General features: G+C 35.9%; 6 protein-coding genes across 8 annotated transcripts; 3 read left to right on the top strand and 3 right to left on the bottom strand.

Moving 5' to 3' along the window:
- Positions 1–1424: 1424 nt before the first annotated feature.
- On the top strand, positions 1425–3838 carry LOC105977718 (uncharacterized). 3 transcript variants are annotated; one of them, XM_088819625.1, is made up of 3 exons: positions 1473–1660; positions 1783–1866; positions 2640–3838. In XM_088819625.1, the coding sequence occupies exon 3, from the start codon at positions 2652–2654 to the stop codon at positions 3648–3650; it is 999 nt and encodes a 332-aa protein (XP_088675751.1). In that variant the 5' UTR covers positions 1473–1660; positions 1783–1866; positions 2640–2651; the 3' UTR covers positions 3651–3838. The 3 variants fall into 3 exon arrangements, with proteins under 3 accessions (XP_012858529.2, XP_088675751.1, XP_088675750.1); XM_088819624.1 differs by having other exon boundaries at positions 2605–3838; XM_013003075.2 differs by having other exon boundaries at positions 1425–1866; positions 2605–3838.
- Positions 3839–4079: 241 nt separating this feature from the next.
- On the bottom strand, positions 4080–6155 carry LOC105977719 (RNA-binding protein-like RNA recognition motif protein). Its single transcript, XM_013003077.2, has 5 exons — positions 6014–6155; positions 5258–5309; positions 4870–4943; positions 4657–4783; positions 4080–4540 (listed from the first exon to the last, which is right to left on the bottom strand). Exons 2-5 carry the CDS (start codon positions 5258–5260, stop codon positions 4229–4231), a joined length of 516 nt encoding a protein of 171 aa, XP_012858531.1. The 5' UTR covers positions 5261–5309; positions 6014–6155; the 3' UTR covers positions 4080–4228.
- A 1291-nt stretch (positions 6156–7446) lies between these two features.
- Positions 7447–10271, top strand: LOC105977601 (putative receptor-like protein kinase At5g24010). Its single transcript, XM_013002923.2, has one exon. The coding sequence runs from the start codon at positions 7634–7636 to the stop codon at positions 9929–9931; it is 2298 nt and encodes a 765-aa protein (XP_012858377.2). The 5' UTR covers positions 7447–7633; the 3' UTR covers positions 9932–10271.
- A 3007-nt stretch (positions 10272–13278) lies between these two features.
- LOC105977602 (deSI-like protein At4g17486) lies at positions 13279–16212 on the top strand. The gene is made up of 4 exons (XM_013002924.2): positions 13279–13687; positions 14773–15034; positions 15493–15560; positions 15797–16212. Exons 1-4 carry the CDS (start codon positions 13553–13555, stop codon positions 16055–16057), a joined length of 726 nt encoding a protein of 241 aa, XP_012858378.1. The 5' UTR covers positions 13279–13552; the 3' UTR covers positions 16058–16212.
- A 344-nt stretch (positions 16213–16556) lies between these two features.
- On the bottom strand, positions 16557–18747 carry LOC105977604 (hypothetical protein). The gene is made up of 2 exons (XM_013002925.2): positions 18537–18747; positions 16557–17814 (listed from the first exon to the last, which is right to left on the bottom strand). The coding sequence occupies exon 2, from the start codon at positions 17395–17397 to the stop codon at positions 16861–16863; it is 537 nt and encodes a 178-aa protein (XP_012858379.2). The 5' UTR covers positions 17398–17814; positions 18537–18747; the 3' UTR covers positions 16557–16860.
- Positions 18748–20993: 2246 nt separating this feature from the next.
- Positions 20994–23336, bottom strand: LOC105977848 (beta-carotene hydroxylase 2, chloroplastic). The gene is made up of 7 exons (XM_013003230.2): positions 22674–23336; positions 22408–22467; positions 22188–22259; positions 21904–22038; positions 21660–21785; positions 21402–21458; positions 20994–21272 (listed from the first exon to the last, which is right to left on the bottom strand). Exons 1-7 carry the CDS (start codon positions 23088–23090, stop codon positions 21195–21197), a joined length of 945 nt encoding a protein of 314 aa, XP_012858684.1. The 5' UTR covers positions 23091–23336; the 3' UTR covers positions 20994–21194.
- Between the last annotated feature and the right edge of the window lie 316 nt (positions 23337–23652).

The following is a 23652-nucleotide window of genomic DNA, read 5'->3' as shown; positions in this document are numbered from 1 at the left end:
TCTAAAATGGAATATGTCAGATTTCGATTTTAATTTGCTAAAATAATTCATACAAGTTTCAATTTTTTTTGTTCCTGACTTTGAAACAACTTATCACAACTTATCATAGACTTAGCCAAACGGGTCGCTAATACATTTTTAACCAAGTGACTTGTTAGGTGTATTTTAGAAAAGTTGATCAAGGAAACTGATTTACAATATAATGGGAACAGAAAATAACAAAAAATAATCACTAAAAACGTGTTTGACAGAAGGACAGCTGAGCATTAATTTTTAAGAAATTTGATCTACATTATATTTCAAGGTTAGCTATAAATCAAAAGCATTTTATTTATTTATCTTTTTTCGTTTTTCATTTTCTTCCATAAACTATCAAAATGTTATTCGAGCCTACAACAACGTGTTGAAAAGATAATGTCATACACGCATTAGGTCATGTAAATTCTACTTTGGGACAATATTCATTTGAGAAATATATTAAACTAACAACCAATAACTTATGATTTTTTATATACATAAACTTGACATATACCTCGCATGGAGTGCCTATTAAACTTGTAGAGAATCAATATTAAACACTAACAGACCACAACCATCTCTTTGTATCTCATTTTTCTCATAAATTTTTCTTCGGCGCCTTTTGATGGTACTTGCTTGTTAGAAATCAGTACTAAACATTAACCGACCACAATCGTCTCTTTGTATCTCATTTTTCTCATAACTTTTTCTTCGGCGTCTTTTGATAGTACTTGCTTATTAGAAATTAGTATTAAACACTAACCGACCACAACCGTCTCTTCGTATCTTATTTTTCTCATAATTTTCCCTCCGGCGTCTTTTCATGGTACTTGCTTATGGTTTGGAGCTCTGATCAGTTTCTGCAATCGTTTTACAGTAGGCGTGTATTTCGACGAGTTACCCACCGTTGCATAGTTTCGTCATTTTTTTTTACATACGAGAGACTTTCTCTGTCATTTTTTTTTACATACGAGAGACTCCCTCTCGAAATATTTTTGTGAAATATTTTTGTTGATTTTGAGTATTGAGAAGTTTCGTTATTTTTTTATATACGAGAGACGTAAACTACACTAGACTAACCATATGTGACAAGTTCGACTTAACGACCGTTGGCAAAGGAATTCGAACTTAGGTCAATTGACACAAGCTCGTTTATTCCAACCGCTAGGTCATTTGTGATATAACTGAAATCCATTCATATTTTAATAAGGATGTGATATCACACATTTAACATGGTCCACATTTTCCATATGTACATTAGATTTTGATAAATCTTCAAATTAAATAATTTCATGGAGTTTTTAATGCTAGAGATAAATATGAAGATGTAGATGTTTAGGCCTTTAGGGCACCAACGGGGTACTTTCGTCACATCAGAAAAATACACAAGGGCAAAATCGTCACACGCACTGACAGGGAATACATGGTGAAATCACTCCTCCAAAGCCCCATCTTCTCTCTCTCTCAAATATGAACACAGAGGAAGAGGAAGAGAAGAAACAATTCATCAATCCACAATTCTCTCTCTAGAAATCATCCGTCGGATTTTCTCCACTGCTCATGTTCGTGATCCGACGACCATAAATTCACGGTTCATTTGATCCAATCACGGCACCAGCTGGCCATGGCGCTGCATTTTTCCGTGCGTTGTACTTTTGGCTGATGACGATGCGAATTGAAACAGAGGAGATTAAAAAATGAATCTGTAAATTCAAAGCTGTTTTGTGAAGATACATATATTTATATATATATTTTTTGTTGTAGCGTGATTTTTGTGAGCTGAAAACATCCGAGGATGCATAATCGGAAAGCGTACAGGGGAGGATTTTGATTGGCTATCCTTTACAGGTAAGTGAATTGAAATCGTAATCTTTATTTTTTTTCTTCATAATTTTGAATTATATAATACAGTAAATTATATTGGTTGCTTTTATGTTATCATCATCATCACCATGATCATCATCATCATGAAAGGGAATCTGCATTCGATTTTCATAATTGGAAGCTAAATTAATTGCATAGATCTGTGGTTTTCTGATGAAACCCTAGGGTTTCATTTTTGCCCTACTTTCTTCCAACCCTGTCTTATCTCCCTAAAAAACCCTACTCTGTATTTTTTCTAAGATGACAGAGATCAGAGAATTGGAGGATCCCTGCAATGATTATAATTAGTTCATGATTACACCTTCATGATTATGGAATTAAGGTCAATCAGATTCTGTATGATTCTATTTTAATTCTGCTGTTAGATCGAATCTATTGTATCAAGATCTATTTTTCACTTATGCAATAAATTTTGAAGTCCCTGCTGTTAAATTAGGTTAAGTTTGCTTTCCCTTTTATCTTGCATAATTGTAGGCTTCATTGATTCTTGTTCACTAGGGTTTGGATTTGAATTTGGATTGCTATTTTATCTGTATTAGATTTGGTTGATGGTGTGAGTTATGTATGGTTTAGGGCCACAGTATTCATGTAAAGGCATATGCAGGTTTTAAGAAATTTGGATGAATACGAAAACGGGGTTGTGCGGCTGAGAATCTTGTGCTAAAGATTTAAAGATTCAAATGTTCATTTTTTTTTTTGTAGTGTGAAGGTTCGCAAACCAACTTGTTTGCATGTAGATACAGAAGAATATGGAGACAACTACATGTGATGTTAATCACTTGGAAGCTGACGCCCTTTTGCCACCTCGAAAACGGCTTCTGGCCGGATTGAAGCGGCAGAATTCTGATGTCAATTCCCCACCGCCAGGAACTGCTATTGTTGCTGGGAGCAAAAACTACGTGCATCTCAATAATCCGTTTAAGTCCCAGTTGATTAATCCTAATCTTTCGAATGAAGAGATTGTCGAAGCGTCTAGAATTGCAGCTACAGAAGCTGCAAAAGTTGCAAAAGCTGCGAGAGCCAATGCTGAAGAGAAAGCCGCAAAAGCCGCAAAGGCAGTAGCTGCTGCCAAGACTGCATTGGATCTTGTCGCCACTCTTTCCGATGAGGTGGCAGTCGAAGAAAAACACCTGAAAAAGAACAAGATGAAGAAGCAGGTTCCTGTCGAAACACTGTACAATAAAAACAAAGGCAAAAATACTACTAACTGTAGAACAGACGAAGAATTGGCCCGTAAGTTGCACCAAGCCATCAACAGTTCTCCAAGAATCTTGAAGAACTCGTCAGATTCCGTTGTAAAAAATCACAAGCATAAAAGGCTGAAAAGCTCTGCAGACACCACCACTACTACTACTAGCAGTGGTCATGGTGCAGTAGGTGAGGTAGACACAGAAGGTCCTGTAATAAAGAAGATAGACACGATTATGGTAGATTTGAGCACACCGAAACATGACAAAGGTGACCGATTGAAGTTTGAAAATAACGAAGTTTTGGATAGTTACGGTAAAAAAAGGGGAAGAATGAAGCAGAAAAAGTTGCCGTTGAGTATTTGTAGTTCCAAGGATCAAAGTGGTCCCAAAGAGGAGCTGAAATTACGAGGGGCGCCACTGTTGGAAGATAACCAGACCCTGTTTCAAATGGGGCCGTCGGACATTAATTTGTTGCCTGTAGAGAGGGCATCGATGTGGAAGTGCCAAACGTTCAAGGCACCGGTTTGTGTTAAACAGAATAAAGTTATGCAGTTATAGTGTCGATACTTGTATTTTTAACAACCGCAGGAGGCCGTTGTGATTGAAGTCTGGCCTAAGTTAGTACTCAGTTATGGTTTTTGTATACGTGAGGCCCTTTTGTTTTTTTTTTTTTTGTTTTTTGCTTGCTTGTGAGTAGACTGTTGTGATTTTTGAAGTTTAAATGTATATTGTTGTGCTTTGGTTGATTGTTTGTTGTAAGTTGAGATATTGCTGCCTCTTTATACAGAAGCAGAGTTTCGAGTAGAGAGCTGCTTTGCTTACTCTCTGTAATATTATAATGATTTTTTTAACATACAAAAGCATAAAATTATTTTTCTTATGTTATTAATTTTATTTTTCTTTCTTTGATCTTCATCTCTGACATCGGGCACTCCCGAAAGTTGTTGCACGAGTGTTTTTATAGTAACTGAATTGGATCTTATAGCATGATGTCTACATTGAACCAAATTAGTCACCATGTTCATCCATAAATACAACTGTTTGATAAATGTCAATACATTACCAGAAAACCAGTCGATAGCACCTAAATAACAATAAAATTACAAAAAGAAAAAAAGAAAAACTTTTAAGCCCTATTACCTTTCAGGAGAAGGATTCTGGTGGCTATCTGTGCAAGATGTATCGATTTGCTTACGTTTTTTCGAGTTTTTATAGCTCTCTTCATCGTCCATAGCTTTTAGTTTATTCTTTATTGCAGCTATTTTAGCGCTTCGATTAATAATTTGTCCACAACCACTACCGGAAAGACTAGACGACCTTGTTCCTTCAACACTTTTGGAAGAATTAGCTAATCCTTCGAAAGGGTCTTTCTCACTTGCTAGACGAACAACCAAAGGTCGCCCACAAGCCATTCTCCCATGCATCTTCTCCTTGGCCCTTATAGCTTCCTGCATGCTCACTTTAATACCAGGAATCAGAAATTTGCTATAAACTGAACAAACCACGAAAGAATAAGTTAGCTTGCGTCGTTTTTTTTTTTCTGAAAAAAAAAAAAAAACTTTACCTCTTTAGAACCGAATTGGATAAAAGCATAACCACGTGGTTCTCCACGTTTAGGGCCACGAGTATGCCATAGGAATTCTTCAGAGATAATCTTTCCATATGGACAAAACATCTTAATCAGAGTCGCCCTGCAAAGAATCTAAGCTCAATGGGCTAGCTGGTGGAAATCTAGGCTTGGAAAAAGAACTTTTGACTACACACAGATGCAACTTACTCTGTTATTCTCAGATCAAGGTTACCGATATACAGTCTGCTCTCCGATTTATCATCGTTAAGATGGCTGGAGTCCTGCCATTGATAATGAAAAGCAAAATTAGGCTAATCACCTGCTTCAAAAACTACTCGTTAACGTTAATTTATGCATTTCTGCCAATAAAAAGACTCTACTGAAGGACTCGACTGGGAACAAAATAATAGAAATAAGACTCTACACGTTAGTATAACATTCTTGCATTGGTAAAAAAAACCCCATTAAACCAGTGAGAGAGATCATCGTCATACATCAGCACAATCATTGAATTAAAACTTATAACTGGTGAAATAAGACCGGGTACATGCAAAAAAATAGGCAAGCACAATCAGACAATGGGATCGGTCAATACCATGGTACTGCGTCAGTTGTTGATGACGGTTTAAGATACTTTAACTCTCAATCTGCAAGCATTACACAAATTTTGTATTGTGAGATTCAGTAAATCAAAAAACGTGAATGAATGAATGAACCAAAGCAAAACAAATAAGCTGTTCCGTGGTTTATATTACATTCTATTCGAGACCTCAGAGTATTCTATCCAAACAAACAAATACGCTGTTTATTGGGATACATTATATTATATTCAAGATTTAACTGATTTACGCAAAGATAGATTTAACATTGAGAAGTTAACGTCTATTCCGTAGTTGATTTACATAATGCTCTAAGTGGACGAATAATTGTCATTACGTCGCAGTTGCCTCGAAAATTTAGCACAGCACTCATCAACTCCAAGTAACAAAATCATATTTACCATATCGGCTATCGCCTTTATGTACATTAGCTTGGTTCGAGTATTTTAAATTGAAAAATGTGGTGAATAAAACTTCCGAAAATACTGCAGAATACCATTAGCCCTACTAATTTTGGTTTTTACCCAAGATACAGACTTCATCTAAAAAAACTGTTCTTGGGATACTGAGATGCAGGAAACAAGTTCAGAAATCGTATACCTTAAATATCGAAGTTAAATAACATAATGAAGTGGTTTATTTCTCACATTAAAGACACTGATCATATTGAATCAGAAAAAAAGAAAAAACCCTAGAATTCAAAAAACCCGCTAAAGATGCAGCGAAAATGCTGTGAAAAATTAGAAATTTACCTGCGATCAGATACTCTGCCGAATTCCCCAATCTGATTGAAAATGAACTTGAGAATTTGATCGATCGAGCGAGAGAATTTGATTGAATTACGTGCTGATTAAAAAACAAATGTGGAATCGAATTTCAGGATTTTTCAAAAAGAAAAAGAGAAAAGATTTTAAGGGAGCCCAATGCTTCCTCGCTACATGGGCCTACAAGGCTACAAGCCCATTTATATAACCTTATATTTTGTTAATAATTAATACAATAAGTTGTTGAAAAATAAATTTTATTTCATATGTTTTACCAATTAATACATAAAGTTCAACAAATTCATCTCCTAAAGAAAGATATATAAGTGTATCTATACCACTTTTCTTTTTTTTCTTTTAGCAATGACGGAACCTGCAACCAACCATATATGTGCACTGGGTAAACCTATATTCTCGTATAATAACTTGCAAACCATACGAGAGACATAAATCACATTAGGCTGACTATGTTTGAAAAGCTCCATCTAGCAACCGTATGTAATCAATCAGATTCGAACAATTTGGGTGGGATCATATTAATTTGTTGTTATTTCAACAAGGATTAAAATGCCATGTTGCTCATTCAAAAGGCATCAAGAATAATGGGTTAGTTTTTTCTACAAATTCCTTGTTGGTTCTTATTTGTAATGATTAACTATGCATAAAGTTGTATAAACATCTCACTTGCTAATTTGTAAGAAAATTTTGTTTGTTCATGAAGCTAATCCATCCAAATCTAAGTTCCAATATTGAATTTAGATGATTTCTTTTAATTTTAACTCTAAGAATTAAGAACCCTAATTTATGACAAATTGGTGTAATAAAGCTAAAAGTTAAAATTCAAAAATTTCGTCGTCGTTCTGTATTAATCGTTTTAGTCTCTTGAACTCTCTCTTTGTCTTTTTTTTTTTCCTCTCCCGAGTATTCCTAATGCACATTTTCTTGTTATATTTCTCTGAATACACTTATATTGTTTCTCCGCAATTCAAACTGATCATCGAAGTGCTAATACCGAAAAACCCTCTTCCGACACTCTTTTTTATAGGTCCCTCGAAACGCGTCAACTTCTTTTTATTTAGGTTTTTTTTCACTTCACATTCAATTCGTGATTGAGCCATTTAGATTATTTTAAATGTTTGCCACAAATACCAAATTATTTTGACTCAATATCCTTCCTTGAAAACATCTTCTCAAATCAAAATCCCTAGTCCAAAAGAAACTCTCTCTTTTGTTTTGACAAATCCAAACAAATTCTTAAAAAAAAAATTAATAAAAAAATAAAAAAAAATCAATTCATTGCTCGTAAAAATTAGTCTCCACATCCACATGCAACAAAAAAAAGCTTCACGGGCCGGGCCGGGCCGGGCCGGGCCTGTCAAACTCTCTGTACAGTTCTTTTGTTGACGAACAACAACAAATTTTGTATTGTTTCCCACTCAAATTCTTTTTTCAAGAACTCGTGATTTTTCTTCTGTCATCCACCACTTTTCAATTAGTGGGTACACTATACTATATCCACTTCTTCTCCTTCACCCCTCTCTCTCTCTCTCTCTCTTCCAAATTTCATTTCACTTTCTCTCTCTAAAAACTCACACACAGAGAGAATCCATGGAAGCTAAATCTCTCCACTTCCTGCAACTAATTTTTTTCTCCATTTTCCTTTCTTCAACAGCTAATCCCACCCCTCAAGACAACTACTTCATCAAATGTGGATCAACCCAAAATCACGTAATCGTCGATAACAGATATTTCGTCGGGGATTCATCGCAAAAATCATCAGCCCATCTCTCCCAACAAGGTGGTGAATCGATTTCTTTAAATAATCCAAACCCTCCTCCCAATTCTTCCGCACTCCACACTTCAGCCAGAGTGTTCACTTCCGCTTCAACCTACTCGTTTCAAATCAATAACCCAGGCACCCATTTTCTGCGTCTGCATTTCTACCCCTTCAGCAACGCGAATTACAGCCTCGGAAACGGCGATTTCAGTGTTGCGGCGAATGGGTTTTCCCTCCTGAGCAATTTCGGTGCTGATTTCAGCGGCGTTAGGGAGTTCTTGTTAATGGCGGACGAAACAGAGCACCTCGAGATTCTGTTTGCCCCCACTAGGGTTTCGAATTTCGCGTTCGTGAATGCGATTGAAGTGTTCCTCGCGCCGAAAAATCTCTTCTTTGGCGAAGGTGGCGTACGATTAATCAGCCCGGATGGAATAATTCAGGAATTCAAACAGAATATTCCGTCCCAAATTATGGAAACTATTCATAGGGTTAACGTTGGGGGTTCAACACTAACCCCTCTAAACGACACCGTTTGGAGGACTTGGGTTTCAGACGAAGATTTTCTCGTCTTGAAATCCGCTTCGAAAACAGCTGAAACGAATAGCCCGCCGAATTACCGACCCGGTGGCGCGACTAGAAACCACGCGCCCGATATTGTGTACATGACTGCTCGAGAAATGAATGTGGCAAACGGGAGCTGGAGTTTATTCAATATAACATGGGATTATCCGGTTCCGTTTGGAGTCGACAAGCATTTCGTTCGTCTCCATTTTTGCGACATTGTTAGTGTCTCGCTCGACACGTTGTACTTCAACGTGTACGTAAACGGGATCACCGCGTACGAGAACGTGGATTTGTCCTCGCTCGCTTTTCGCCACCTGGCATCCCCTTGTTACGTAGATTTTGCAGTGAAAAACACGAAAGATTCGGGTTTTTTAAGGATTAGCATCGGCCCTTCCGATCTAACTCCTTTGAGGAAAAACGCGATCCTTAATGGTGTGGAGATCATGAGGATTATGGAATATTCGCAGAGGAGGTCTAAAAAGAAGAGCATTTCGATTTTAGTGGTTTCATTTGTTTGTGGTTTTCTTGCACTTAGTTTATTTCTCGCTATGTTGGCTTTATCGAAGAGAAAACGAAAACGAAGAAGTGCTGCGATTTCGGGCTGGGCTTCTCTGCGAAGCTCATTCGCTTCTCCGGGCCCACACGGATACTACGATTTGAAGATTCCCTTTGCCGATATACAGTTGGCTACAAACGGCTTCGACGAGAGTCTAATAATCGGCAGGGGCAGTTTCGGTAATGTCTACAGAGGGGTTCTTAAAGACGACATCAAAGTCGCCGTAAAACGAGGCTTGCCCGCAGATTCAAGACAAGGATTGACATTCCAAGAATTCCAAACCGAAATAACTGTCCTGTCAAGAATCCGCCACTGCCACCTCGTGTCACTCGTTGGCTTCTGCGTAGAGCAATTCGAATTGATTCTTGTTTATGAGTACATGGATAAGGGTCCGTTGAGAAACCACTTATACGGTTCGAATAATTTCCCGCCATTATCGTGGAAGCAAAGGCTCGAGATATGCATTAATGCTGCTAGGGGTCTTCACTATCTCCACACGGGGTCCGCTCAAGTGATCATTCACCGCGACGTAAAATCGAGCAACATTTTGCTCGACGAAAACTACGTGGCGAAGATTTCCGGATTCGGTCTTTCGAGGCCGGGCCAACTTGTGGATGAAACCCACGTGAGCACCGACGTGAAGGGTAGTTTCGGGTATCAAGATCCGGAGTATTTGCGGAGAGGAAGGGTTAGTGAGAAATCGGATGTGTATTCGTTTGGGGTTGTGCTTGTGGAGGTGTTGTGTGGTAGGCCCGTTGTTGACCCGTTGGCCACGGGGGAGGAGGGGTTGAAGTTGGTGGAGTGGGCGATGGAGTGGCGGCAGAAAGGGATGATCGAGCGGATTGTGGATTGGCGTATTGCGGGTGAGGTGAAAACGGGGGGGTCGTTGGAGATATTTGCCGAGACGGCTGAGAAGTGTTTGGCGGAATGTGGCGGTGATAGGCCGAGTATGGGAGACGTGTTGTGGAATTTGGAACGGGCTTATCAACAAATGCAAAACGAATGTTGATTTCAAACAATCTGTTGATGTCAAACAATCGATGATCTTGACCGTTAAAAAAATATATTTAACTCGAACGGGTCAACCCGACCCAGTCGGAGTCAAACTAGCCGTTAGGTTCGGGTTCGATCCGTCCGGTGGGTATGTCTAATTCCATTGGTTGAACAAGTTATGTGCCTAGGCTATGTATACAAATTTTATAGATATTGTGTAGTTGTAAGTAATAAAAATTATAAAGGAGGGGTGAAAAGAAATGTAAAATAGAAGACTAGAGATTTGTGTGTGTGACCAATAGGCAATCAATTAACTACTCTCATATTATACAACAAAATGAGGGATGGCCCTCCACTAACTTGAGCCGTCCATGAAAACTTGCATTTCTTTTTCTTAATGTGAATTTTGGGGTCCATGCCCATTTGTCACACCCTTTCTATGTCTATTGCATAGGTCAATATGACTATAGTATAGTATTATTAAGGGTAAATTACGACTACTCTATGAGTTATAGTTACATTACGGAAAAAAAAAAATCATTCATTCTTGGATTATTACAACTACAGATTAACTATGAATCTTCTTACACGTCCATCATTGAAGTATCAAATTTAGTGGAATCTTGTAGATTATGTGAAATATTCTCCAGGTTGTTCCCGTTTTACCTAATTCGAGCTCCACATTTTGAAACAAGATGATCATAAGATGTGTCTCTTTGCTTGTAAATATCAAATTGTGGTGCGTCAAAAAACTGTATTTTTGCCCAAAACAAGTACAAATTAAAGAATATTCCACGGGATATAGAACATTATGTTGAATTTGACACAATGAAGGTGGACGTGAAAGAAAAAAAAATATAGTTGGGGGTGATTGTATTATCCAAATATAAAATATTTTTTTCGTAATTTGACCGTATCTCAAGGGTGGTTGTAATTTATTCTATTAATAATTAGTATAGTATTGTATATATATGAACACACACATACATATTCTAGTTGAAGTATTTTAAAAAATGTAAGAGAAATTTCAAGCCTAATCTTCCTTTCTTTTTCTTATACCTAATTCAACCGGTCATGTAGCATGTATTAACAATGTTGGAAAAAGATAAAAATATCATAATAACTAAAAAATTAGTGACTAAATTATTGGATGAGTTTGTGTACCTATCCTTAACTTTATGGCCGTTGGTTGTCTGAAAAATAAAAATAAAAAAAGGGTTGGGTCGGTGTTGTTTGGCACAACTGTATAATTTAAAAACGGGAATGGCGTGCCGTTGGGCCCCACAACTTTATCAGTTGGCGTGCACTTGCTTCATTCTAACGATTTATTTTAGGCTGCGGCTATATGCAAGACTAATTCCACTTGTGCAAGACCAAATTAAAATTTTCAATGTATAAATACTATAATACCCTTATTTATCAAAAAATAAAAAATTCCAAATATGCAAGACCAAAAATTCAAAAACACAAAAAACTCTATCACTAGACCACAAAACTCTCCATCTTCCAAAATTCACAAGACCTTTCTCTTTCCTCCTCCATTAACCCACAAAACCTAGAAATTCAAAATCATCAAAACTCAACAAATCTTACAAAGATGGCAAGTATGGAGTCAGAAGACATCAAAATAGAAAATTCTATGGTAGAAGAACCCAAAAATGTATGCATTTATGGGTTTTTTTAGCTAGAATATCGATTTTCCAAAAAAAATCCCGCGCAAACGAATTCGACATGTACAGGTCGAATTTTACAGGTAAAAATCGACATTTAGATGTCGAATTTGAGATATAAAATTCGACATTTAGATGTCGATTTTTAGGTATAAAATTCGACATTTGAATTTGTGCTACAAATTCGACATGTCAATGTCGATTTTTACCTATGAAATTCGACGCTTAAGTGTCGATTTGTAGCATAGTTTTTCGACACCTTGGTGTCGATTTTTGTTTTTTTCTCATTATTTGTATTTGGTCTTACATGAGAAAAAAAACCAATTTAATTTATGGGCATACTTGTCATTCCATCTTAATAAAATAGAATCTTTTGAAATCTTTCTTTAATTTGGTCTTGCACAAGTGGAATGAGTATTGCATATAGCCGCAGCCTTTATTTTATGCTACGCCTCCACGAAAGATCACTTATCGTTGATCTGTACATAATTACACAACATACATTTATACGTATGTATGTTAGTGAGAAGTTATTCAACCACATCAACTTGTTTTATACTACACTTGATGAATACACGGACATATTATAAAATTGTCGATCTGTATATAATTATACAAACATCCATGTTTATGTGTATTTAGTGAGAAATTATTTCACTACATCAACGGCTAAAAATTACTCGTGACTCCACCCAATCCTGATTTATGCTGACTCTTTTCTTCTCCCTAAATAATTGTTAAAAGTAACTAATGCATGCATAATTTACTAGTCAATGTGAAAGTTCAACTTCAATGTCTACTACTTTTTAAACTTGTAAAAAAGTGGAAATTATAATTTAAATTATTTCTATTAAGCAATTGGTCCATGTAATAATTGTTAAAAGTTGCTATTACATGCATAAATTACTAAAATATTTGTTCTTTGTTTGCCCTAAATACCATAAGTTTTCTTTATATTAAAATTTAAATAATTTTTATTAAGATATTTTAATAGCTTATCAGCTTACTCAAACAGGCTTCTAAGTTGTTGGTCTTGTTTATTGATTTACTCTATAAATTTCGTCGATTAATATTTATTAATAATCGTACAAATGTACATATAATTACACGTTTTACACACATTTAAATATATATTATTTCTGCGTGAATTTATGACGAATAGATATTTTACACTCTTCATCTTTTATGTCTCGATTTATTCATTAATCCGACAATAATAATAAGATATAGTTGGACAAAACAAATTTGCTTTCCGATTGAAATTGTAAAACAACACTCACTATCGATTATATTTTAAGGCAAACTACGGTCACCCCCTAAATTAAGATTAAATTATGAAAAAAATCATTCATGTTTGAGTAATTACAACCACTCTTCAACTTTGTATTGTTTTACGGTGTCAAATTTATCTACTGAATGAGTAGTTTTCTCGTAGAAAATACATAATTGAGAGGGATAATTATAATTACTCGAACTAAAAGGGTATTTTCGTAACTTCAAGAAGGCGACCGTATTATGACCTGTATTTTACTGCATCTAATAGGAGAAATAAACAAAAAAAAAAAAAAAAAAAAAAAAAACGTTTCAAGAAATCTCAATTTTCATGCACCGGAGAAAAATTGAAGTCCACATAAATTGACTCAGTAAAATTCCCAAATTTGATTTCAAATTGACCCATCTAGGTATAAAAATCACCCATTTTTGCCCTCTTTTGCCTCAAAATTTTTTTTTTTTGTGCGTGTGAAATTCAACATCTCCAACCCCCATTGCTCACAATCATTGTATCGATTCCAGCACCCCCTATTCAATACTAACACTATTCATTCAATCATTCCCACTCCTTCAAAATTAAAACTTGAAATCTCGAAAAATACACACACACATAAACATATATATATATCTAGAGAGAGAGAGAAAAGATTTTGGGGGTTCGTGTGTATTTGGGTAGAGAGAATTGAAAAAAGACGATGATGGAGGTGATCCTCCATGTGTACGACGTGACGAACAGTGGAAACGAGAAAACGAACAACACTATTATGCAGATTAACAAGATCTTCAAAGATGGAATCTCCCTCGGCGGAATCTTCCACAGCGCTGTTCAGGTTCATCCACCGCCCCCCTCTTCTTTCTTTCTTCATTTTTTTTTTATTTTTTTTATTTTTTTTGTGTCTGCAGCAGTACTTGCTTATTGTGTATTGCATATTTGATTATCTTCTTTTTCACTTTGTTTGGGTTTTTTTTTAATTAGTTTGTGGAGTAGATCTAGGGTTTTGTTGTGATACTTGATTTGATGCAAGTGTTTTTTCTTGGGTATATGCGGTTTTGCTGGCATAATAGAAGTGTTTGCATTGGGTTTTCGCAAGTTTTTTTTGCCGAATGATTGAAAATCTACTTGTTCTATGTTTTATGCAACTTCATCTTCATCTTTGAGTTGCTTAATTTCTATTGGTTTCTTGGATTTTAATGGGGTTTGTTTCTTGAGGGGACGATATCGAGAGATGAATTTGTTTGATGTTGACAAAATGCGGTGGATCCTTTAAACTTTTGATCTTGAAGGGTAGCTGAAATGTCGTCGTTTTCTTGGAATTTAATCACTGTGGAAATTTATCAAGAATATATAGTATGGAACTGCATTTCCTGAAAGTGATTGTGTGTTTATTTTTCTTGTTCACTAACCCCCCCCCCCCCCCCCCCCCCCTTAGTAGCAACATATCTTCTTGTTTTGGTAGATTGCGTTTTGCATTAATGATGAGATTTGTGCAATTTTGTGGTTGACGGTATTGAGTCTTTATTTGCTATTTCCGATGTGGAACAATGCTTGTTGCTACAATCAGTTTTTGACTTTTCGATGTTTTCCCCATTTTTACTCTATACTTGCCTCGTATCAAAGTCATCGCGTACGATCCTTGTTGTAATACACTCTTGAGTTTTTGGATTCTGCACCCCACGTGGTTTTTATTATTTCTCCTATTTGTACATTCTATTTTATCCCGTTATTTCGCACTCGTCTTTTCATCTGTTTGTTCTCTCCTGTCGACTACCTTACTTTATGTTCAATGTGAATCCACTTCACTACTGATGGTTTTCTCCTTAATGACATATTGAACACATGTAGATGGAATGCATTTTTACATATAGAACTCAGTCATTTTGTGCCCCGTTAACTAAATTTTCCGTTGTTCAACAGGTATATGGTGACGATGAATGGTCCTTTGGGTATTGTGAACAGGGTACAGGAGTTTTTAGTTGTCCATCAACAAAGAATCCAATGTATACATACCGTGAAAGCATTAAACTCGGGCAAACATCCTTCTCTATCTTCAAGGTTAATCAGATCCTGAGGGAACTTAGTAGAGAGTGGCCTGGACACTCGTATGATTTGCTATCCAAGAATTGCAATCATTTCTGCGATGAGTTCTGTGAAAGACTTGGCGTGCCAAAGCTTCCTGGTAATTTCAGTTCCTCTCTCTCATAGTCTCGTGCTCGTTCACATGTATTTTTGTTTATGTATATAATGCTTTCGGTTCACTAACACGGGGTTGTTTCAGCAAAGAAAAAAAACACGTATATTTGTTTTCTGCTGTATGTTTTAATTGTTAGCAAATGCTGCTATGATCAAGCATTGGCCTTTAGTTGGATTATGACATTACGTTAGGCATTTAACCAAAAACGTCATAATTAGCTTGTCGTAGATTAAAACAAACACTCGGGCCTGCCTACATATACTTCTGGATATATCCCCAGAGGATCCTGCTATGCTTTTGAATTCATGATGATAATTTGCCACATATGGGATGAATCTGCAATTTTGGAGTGAATATACTTAATGAAAAAGCGTACTCTGTTTTGTTTGTTTTTTTTTTTTTGTTTTTTTGTTGCAACTGTGAACTTTAAAGTTCTGTAACAGGTTGGGTTAACAGGTTTGCAAACATTGGTGACACCGCAACTGAAATAGCTGGTAACACAGCCTATCGAGTAAGATTCAGTCTCCATTCAATTTTTTTGCAAAATCCTTCGTTATTTGGAAGTTTTGTCTAGATGATTATCGTCTTCTTGATGAACCCTAGTGGAATAAAATTGACGGGGAATAAAATTTTCAAGAAATTACCTTCTAGTCAAAATTGTTACAAAATTCAAGAATTTCCACCCTCATTTCTAACTATAAACTTTCTAATATCTCTCTCCTTACTCATTCGGATGTTGTTTTGCAGTTTAGACAAGCTAAAACTGAAATTGTAACTGCTAGCAAAGTGGCGTATCGTTTTTTAGCAGGAGTTGCATCGAACAATTCAATCGTGGCTCCAGAATCTCCTGGAAACTCTACGAGAGGAAGCCCTAGATTCCAAGGCAGCTGGTTCAAGAACCTTATTTCCGCTGGTGCTAAACCGTCTGGTAGTTCAGAGCTCGAAAATGGCGATGAAGAGATGCTTCGTCAGCAACAGAGACGAGAGCACTCTCTCCGTGATATTTGAATACTCGTGTATTTTCATTTGTAACTTTTGTTGTGGATTTTGTTGTAAAATGGTGTAGTTCTTTTTTTTTCATTCAACTGTGTATTTGGTCCACCCACTGTTCAAAGATTTTACATTTGAAGATAGATATATATTGGTGCTGTTGTATTTGTTCACATGTTGCTTCCACTTCATATAATATTTGTTCAACATTGGAACAGGTTTACTAGATGTCTGTTACACCTGGTAAAATAATATTTGATTTACATACGATCGCATACATATAAATGCGAATGTGCGTAAAATATGAATCAATCTATACAATTGTATGAAGTAATACAACCCGGTAAAATTTACCAACTGTATAATAAAACGAACCTTGGAAGCAAATACACATTTCAATATCTGACGACTATTTTTGTTTTATATCGGAAATTTACTTCTTATAAACTTACAAACATACACTTGTATGAAATAATACAACCCGGTAAAGTTTACCAACTGTATAATAAAACGAACCTTGGAAGCAAATACACATTTCAATATCTGACGACTATTTTTGTTTTATATCGGAAATTTACTTCTTATAAACTTACAAACCCATCATCAGTTATGAAAATGCACTTGGAAACAAAACAAAATTCCTAAGTCAAAGTTCGAAACATCGGACAATACAAGCTCAATATCCGAGAAAAATAGGACCATTGTTCAGAACAAAAAAAAAAAAAAAAGAAAAAGGGAAAATCACACACCGGATCTTGGCCAAAGCCGCATATAATCGTATCTTTCACCGGCTTTTAAATACAGGTTGAAGACCAGAGCATCTACCATGCATCATCGGCTATTCTAAGCGATGAAACAACCTCCGCAGCAAGATTTCCATCAGCTAAACCAAAGTATTGAGGGTATATGCCACCATCAAGATAATCGTACGAAACTATCGAGTTAGAATTTCCTCTAAGATTCCACAAGCACCCGTAAGCATCTGAAACCCTCGTTGCACTTTCACAGTAATTCGCCAGCGGCTGTGTGGGCCCCATGATGATGTTGATGTTGCCAGCATGGTCCCCCGAGGTCAACCCCTCATTCTTATCCGGCATTGACTCGTCCGAGTCTTCACCAAGTAGTACCTGCAGTGCAACTGCCTCTGCTATTGCAGCACCTTCTTGGTCGAGCCTCTCTTGTTCTTGTTTCTTTTTCAGCTTCTTCTTTTCCAGTTCAGAGCGTATGGCTGCGGAGGTAGCCAAAGCCTTCTCCAAACGCCTTCGTTTCTTCTCAGCCTGTTTAATTCGGTCTAACTCGTCATTCACCTGCTTCTTCTTGGCTTTCCTAACACCAACTGTTACTTTAGCAAATTCCATGAACAGCAATCGTACTATCTCCTCCAATTTCTTTTCTGAATTTTCCTTTGGAAAACTTCCGCTATAACGTATTCGTTATCTAGTACCTATGTGTTTCCTTTTACTATTGTAAACTCTTTTGAGCACTAAAAAAAAAAACTAAGACGACAACTTTGAAACTCAGATCACAAAATATATCTACACCCACTCGGGAGTGGATGAATATCTCATCTTACGCACGCTACATTCCCAGAAAGAAATCACTGGAGATAAGAGAAGTGAAAACTGATAAGCCCTTATGTATCTGCCCAACATTGTTGTTCCCAATTTCGCGAAAGTCTTGCCACTCATTTCACACGCACTTGATTAAAGAATGATTGAATTGATCTGACGTAGCAGTTTCTTTTAGTTTAGAACAGCACAACTTGGCCTTGCCTCCTGCGAAAAAGATCAAGAAATTCCGTATGAATTAAATGAAAAGGGTAGAGCACCATTGAAGACAAAAAAAAATCCAGCAAACATGTCAGCAGTACAAATACACACACACAAAAAATGATAATCGACAGCCTATTGGTACAATTTGCAGGACAACCATGCCAGAACTGCCACTTAAAACTCCTGGGATCCATTCAAATTCCAACTCAGAACTACATATATAGATCAAATGAATGAGTGAAGCACCGAATAAAATCGACTAAAATTAGGTTTCTTCGAATTATATTCATGTATTTCAACAAATAGTGTAATCGTTCTAACAAAACTATCAATTCCCATTTTCCAAATAGAAATCCCAACTTCAGATGAAAAGAAAACAAAAGCTAATTTACCAATTGCCCAATTCAGTTATATGCCAGTTGATAATTTGAGTTCACCATCCAAACCACAACAATTTACCCTCAAAGTTCAGATCCCACAGAAAAAAACCAAAAAAGCAAAGATCAAAAGGCTCGAGATATATAAATTTTACGCATACTAAATCCTAAAATTTATTTAAATAATAAAAAAAACAACAATTGTGCATATAATCCATTTATCCTAGATGCCAAAATCTCAATCTCAATCTCAATTACGAAGAAAGTATTTTACGGCACGCGTTATATGGAATCAGATCAAGTTACTTAAGAAAAAATCCAATGAAACAGTGTAAAAATCAAGCAAACCTGGGAGAATCGAAGGGCCCCTTCGCAGAACAGATTAAAAGTAGAAAGAAGAAAAAAAAATGATACAGCAGCAAGAAAAAAAAGGAGAAAAACTAGAGAAATGTTGAAATTGAGTTTTGGAGGGTGTTTTTTGGATCTGTAATTACTGTGTCTAGAGAGAGAGAGAGAAAAAGTAAACAGATCACATGAGATGAGAAGTGCCGGCGGGGGCGGGGGGGATGAGTAGGAGAAGGGTAAATTTGTAAAATAAAAGAGATTTTCAACACGTGTCGCGTGTCGATTGGATGCTCCAGAATTTCTGGCTTTCAAATTTCCTTTTGTTGTGGGATTGGTCATTTGTTGGATTAGAATGTTTCTTTTCATTAAAATATTTTTGTTTTGTTTAGTGGTAGATTTTAGACTGAAAATACACATTTTAGATAACGATAATATTTTTCTCGTGATATTTTGGTGGAAATTAGATGGTCGGCACCTTGTGAATAGGATAATAAAGTATTTTCAGTCTAAAATGATTATTTTTTGTCTAAATTCTCTAATTAAATTGGCTGAAAGACTTCTAGAAAAATGTGAAAATATAATTGTCCTGATTTGAAAGGGTATCAGTTCTCAATGTTGTTTAGAAAATTGCCCCTTCTTTTTAAGTGTCTCTTTAGCCAAAAAAGAAAAAAAAAAGTTTTTTCCTCATATTAAGTTTCACCTTAGAGTTTCAATGTAGGAAAAAAAATTCCTCCAACTTTACCCTCATATTAATACAAATTAATGAAATAATAAAGAATAGTTAAAAATACAAGGGTCGAATGAGAGTTTTTTCTTCTGAAATCGATGTTATTTAATAACTTTTTTAATTGATGTGCATTAACCTTAAACGACACTTAAGAAGAACATAACAAATGGAGTGAATAAAAGAGAATTTGCAAAATAACGGAAACAACTCGGAAAAGTTCATTGAATTGCATACCTCTTCGATCAAGATCTTAGCTTATTCTATCCTCAATGTCTTTTAATAAATAAATTTGCAAGTTGCATTCTCTTCAAGTGGCCTTATTTCATTGACATGCATTATTTCACGAATAGGGCATACAACATCCATTGAAAATTAAAATTTGTATGTCATCGGAATTGGTTTTTATAGATGCCACATTCGGTAAAATACATCAGGTAATCATGTACCATTGATCTACACATAATAACAAATACGCACGTTGTATAAATGTATGATACAAAATCATCTGATATTTTTCATCAGACGTAGCATCAAATAGAGCTTGGAATTGGAAGTAGGACACATTCAAATAAACAAACCACTTCCACAAATGTGAAAAAAGGAAAATAAAATGAAGTCCACATGAAATAAGATGAAGTTGCACATGGAGATGATATGAAAAGGCAACTAAAGTTGGCCAACAAAATGCCACTAGTATTAAACTCCAAGACAAATCAGAAGTCTCTTGAAGAAGGGATCTTTCTTAAATATATATTAAATTTCTTTGTCCATATACTAATTCCATATAAAATAAAAACAAACAAACCCCATAATGCAATTTATAGTTTAAATGCAACATTAATATTTTATTTTACGTGTTGATTGTATTGACACGTACTATATACTATATATACATTAAAATAACCATGTGGAACACAAAACAAAGAAATTTATTATTATTAACAACAAAATCTACCTTCTAGTTTATCTTTAATCCAAGTGTTTGATAGTTGATATCTGATAGGACGATCCGTAACGAGAGACGTAAATTGCACTAGACTAGTCATATGTGATAAGTTTGACCTAGCAATTACTGACAAAGAAATCCGAACCCGAGTCAATTGACACATTTTTTTTTCGTTTCATCCGTTAGATCATCGTTTGCAGGAGTAACTTAAATTGATTTAAATCTTATTGGAGTTGACTCGGTCAAATTATATTTTAAAATTAAATAATGACGTTATTAGACCAAATCACTACTGAACAAGGTGCAAATTAAAACGGAGTTTCCTATTTCGGCCAATTCCAATAAATAAATAAAAGAAAATTCAGTTTTGACACAATGTTTTTTAGTTTTTGAATTTCCATTTTTTTCTCCGATTTCTTAAGATCAAAATTGGGACACATGTGAATCCAAATTTTCTATCTAATTACCATTATAGAAAATATTTCTAAAATTTCCATTTTATTCCAAAAGTTACGCAACAATATCAGTATTATTATGTATTTTATTTTACATTATAAGTAGACGAAGAAAAAAATTCCAATCTTCGATGACTTCGATTAAGAAAAAAAAAAATTTAGAACAATATTTTTCATTCAGGTCTGAAATTCCAATTTTTTTTTTCAATTTCCCAAATAGGAACAAGATTTAAATTTACATTTCATAAAAAACGAAAGGTATAATTTTTTCGAAGGTATTAATTCCGACCAGATCCATCGGATTTTCACTCCTAGTAATGCGCCAAGCCGAATAGTCAAAAATAGGATTTTCCTTTTCTTTTCCATTGTGTAGATTGACACCATACATACAATATGTATATATATATCTTTGTTTAGACCAAAAGCATGACAACTCTAGTCAAAAAAATCAATTCATTCATTCTAATAATATCCACTAACGACTTCTCCATTAAGGAGAGAGCAAATTCAAAACACGTCTCTCAAAAAGATGATCACAATTTCTTGGACAATTTTATCCTTCTGTTTATTTCTTTCTCCAACTCTTCCAGCCCTCCCACTTCTTCCAGTTCCTACACAATCGAACGAACGAACGAAAACAAAAAATCGAAATCAATCACCCATTTAAAAAGATTTTTTTTTATTTATCATAATTCGCAATTTTTAAAGAACAAAATGTGCAGACGTAATAAACAACAAACCTTTGGCCCGAGAAAAAGCCCGTACGGGACTCCATCGAACTTCTCCGAGTGATGAAGCTGAATTAATCCCAGACAACAACATCAAATACGACACGGAGAAAAAAAATAAGATTTTATTTTACTGACAAATCTACAAGTTGTCCTAACAAATACATTATTATTATTATATATATGATTACATAAGATCACACAGGTAATTAATTAATAAACAACTGCATTACAGTCAACGGTGGCAATGATTTTAGTTTATAATTATACCTGATGAGCTGAAGCTACCCTTCTAAAATACGGTACGTCTGCAACGGGCCCCACCGGGAATCTCCGGTGGACTAGTCCGTCGTGGACGAACATGTAAGCCATGCCAAACACTGTAATTCCGAGACCCTGCATTAAAAAAAATAAAAACGAGGCCTGTGTGGTCAATAGCAAAACCATATGATTTTAATTTGTTCTAATTACAAGTCGACCGAACTTAAAATGTATTAGGGGGTTAATTACTCACGGCGCCGAAACAGAGACCAGGAACGAGGCCTTTGTGGAAGAAACCATAGGAGAGTAGAGCTATGGCGGGACCAGCATTAATTATCGCAAAAACATCGTTTAGTTCGAAAGGGCCTTCCCTTGGCTTATGGTGTGACTGCATTCAAAACAATTAAGTTGTTAATTCCGACAGAAAAAAAAAAATTAAATTTTTTTTTGAAATACTACTGAATTACATGATCAGTTTTATTATAGGGCTGAGTAATAATTCGAGGATAGTAATTATTGATTAATGAATAAACAAACCTCGTGCATATGCCATAACGAAGCGTGCCATAGAGCTTTATGCGCCCATCGAGCCCAGAACTCCATTCCCACCTACAAAGTTCGAGAACACACACATTTTCATCAATATAAGGATCTCTAACGAAGAAATCGAAAAAACGGGTTCTTAATTTTTATTTTTAATTTTTAAAGTGAGTCGAAACTGAGGTAAAATGTCGAAATGATTAATGAAGAAACTTACGGCAGCCCCAACAGATAGAGCGAATGTACCGAACATTTCTACAAACGGCACCTCTCCGCCCTGAACCACAAATCGATCAAATCGACATACGATCATTAATCGTAAAGCTCCTATTAAATATTAATTAGTTCTACCAAAATTAAAAAATCCAAATAAAATTGACAACAAAACGCATTTTCATGTGCATTGTACTTAGAACACATGAATCGAACTTCATCTCATTGAAGAAGAAAAAAAAAGGCGAAAAATCTGCAAAAATGTTTTACCTCCATTTGCCAAGCAAATCTATAATAAACAGCCATTACAGCCATGGAAGTAATCCCGAGAGTCGACATAACAGCCGCCACCAAGTATGTAAATCTCTCCGATCTCTTCCTCGCCACTTTCTCCGCCAGGCCCGCCGCGGCGGCGGAGATTTCACTTCCGGAACCCTCATCGTCTCCACTCCCTTCCCCCGAATCCTGAATTCTCCAGTCCGCCAATTTCTCTTCCTCCAGCACGAAACACACCGTCAAATTCGATTTCCTCCTTTTAAACCTCAAAACCGCGTGGAATTTCTGAAGGGAGTGGGGGAGTTTTGAAGTGGGTGTGAATAGTGAGGTGGGTTTCGGGCCGAGAAACGGGCTGTGTCTGGAATGGACTATGGTTCTGGAGGTGGTCGCCATGGAGATTCCGGCAGCCATGGGAGGCGGTTCCGCGGCGGAGGATAAGGAAAATAAAAAATTTAGGAGGGGGTTTAGTGTAAATTTAAATGGGGTTCAAGTTTTCTACGGCGAGAATGTGTGTAATTGAGATAATTTGTACCGAGACGGCCGAGGTGGGATGGGGGGTGGGGTGGGGGTGGGGGTGGGGTGGGGGGTGAGGGTGGAGCAACGCAGACCACATGTCTGGTTTTTGCTAAATATACAAGAGGCTGCATCTGCTACAACAAGTGTTTGTTCCCTTTATTTTGTGATTAAATTAAAAAAATTAATTAAACTTGGTTCTGGAGAAGTCGTACTACTCTTTTCCTATATTACAAAATTGCCATTTGATTGTTTAGGACGCAATTGTGACCACTTTTTTACCAAAAAATCATGTATTATATTTAGTAGTGGAAATTGAAAATTAATTTTTGAATTTACCAAATTTTGCTATTCCAATTTTCAAAAACTTTAATTTTCTAATTTCATTTGAATTGGAATTGAAATTTATAACGAGGAATTTGATTTCATTACAGCAAAATCCCGAGATGAATGAATTTTT

This window comes from Erythranthe guttata, chromosome 6 (assembly GCF_056151865.1).
Source record: "Erythranthe guttata isolate IM_541 chromosome 6, IM_541, whole genome shotgun sequence".
Lineage (NCBI taxonomy): Eukaryota > Viridiplantae > Streptophyta > Magnoliopsida > Lamiales > Phrymaceae > Erythranthe > Erythranthe guttata.
Note: the sequence above shows the minus strand (reverse complement) of the source record. Positions and strands in the feature narration are given on the sequence as shown.

Coding starts and splice junctions, on each gene's coding strand:
- LOC105977602 (XM_013002924.2), top strand. CDS start 13,553: ATGATGGAGGTGATCCTCCATGTGTACGACGTGACGAACAGTGGAAAC. Junction 15,035..15,492: donor TGGCGTGCCAAAGCTTCCTG/GTAATTTCAGTT, acceptor GTTCTGTAACAG/GTTGGGTTAACAGGTTTGCA. Junction 15,561..15,796: donor CTGGTAACACAGCCTATCGA/GTAAGATTCAGT, acceptor GTTGTTTTGCAG/TTTAGACAAGCTAAAACTGA.
- LOC105977718 (XM_013003075.2), top strand. CDS start 2,652: ATGGAGACAACTACATGTGATGTTAATCACTTGGAAGCTGACGCCCTT.
- LOC105977848 (XM_013003230.2), bottom strand. CDS start 23,090: ATGGCTGCCGGAATCTCCATGGCGACCACCTCCAGAACCATAGTCCAT. Junction 22,260..22,407: donor CTCTATCTGTTGGGGCTGCC/GTAAGTTTCTTC, acceptor CGAACTTTGTAG/GTGGGAATGGAGTTCTGGGC. Junction 22,039..22,187: donor CGTTATGGCATATGCACGAG/GTTTGTTTATTC, acceptor TTTTGAATGCAG/TCACACCATAAGCCAAGGGA.
- LOC105977604 (XM_013002925.2), bottom strand. CDS start 17,397: ATGGAATTTGCTAAAGTAACAGTTGGTGTTAGGAAAGCCAAGAAGAAG.
- LOC105977719 (XM_013003077.2), bottom strand. Junction 4,784..4,869: donor CTTGATCTGAGAATAACAGA/GTAAGTTGCATC, acceptor GATTCTTTGCAG/GGCGACTCTGATTAAGATGT. Junction 4,541..4,656: donor TCCAATTCGGTTCTAAAGAG/GTAAAGTTTTTT, acceptor GTGAGCATGCAG/GAAGCTATAAGGGCCAAGGA.
- LOC105977601 (XM_013002923.2), top strand. CDS start 7,634: ATGGAAGCTAAATCTCTCCACTTCCTGCAACTAATTTTTTTCTCCATT.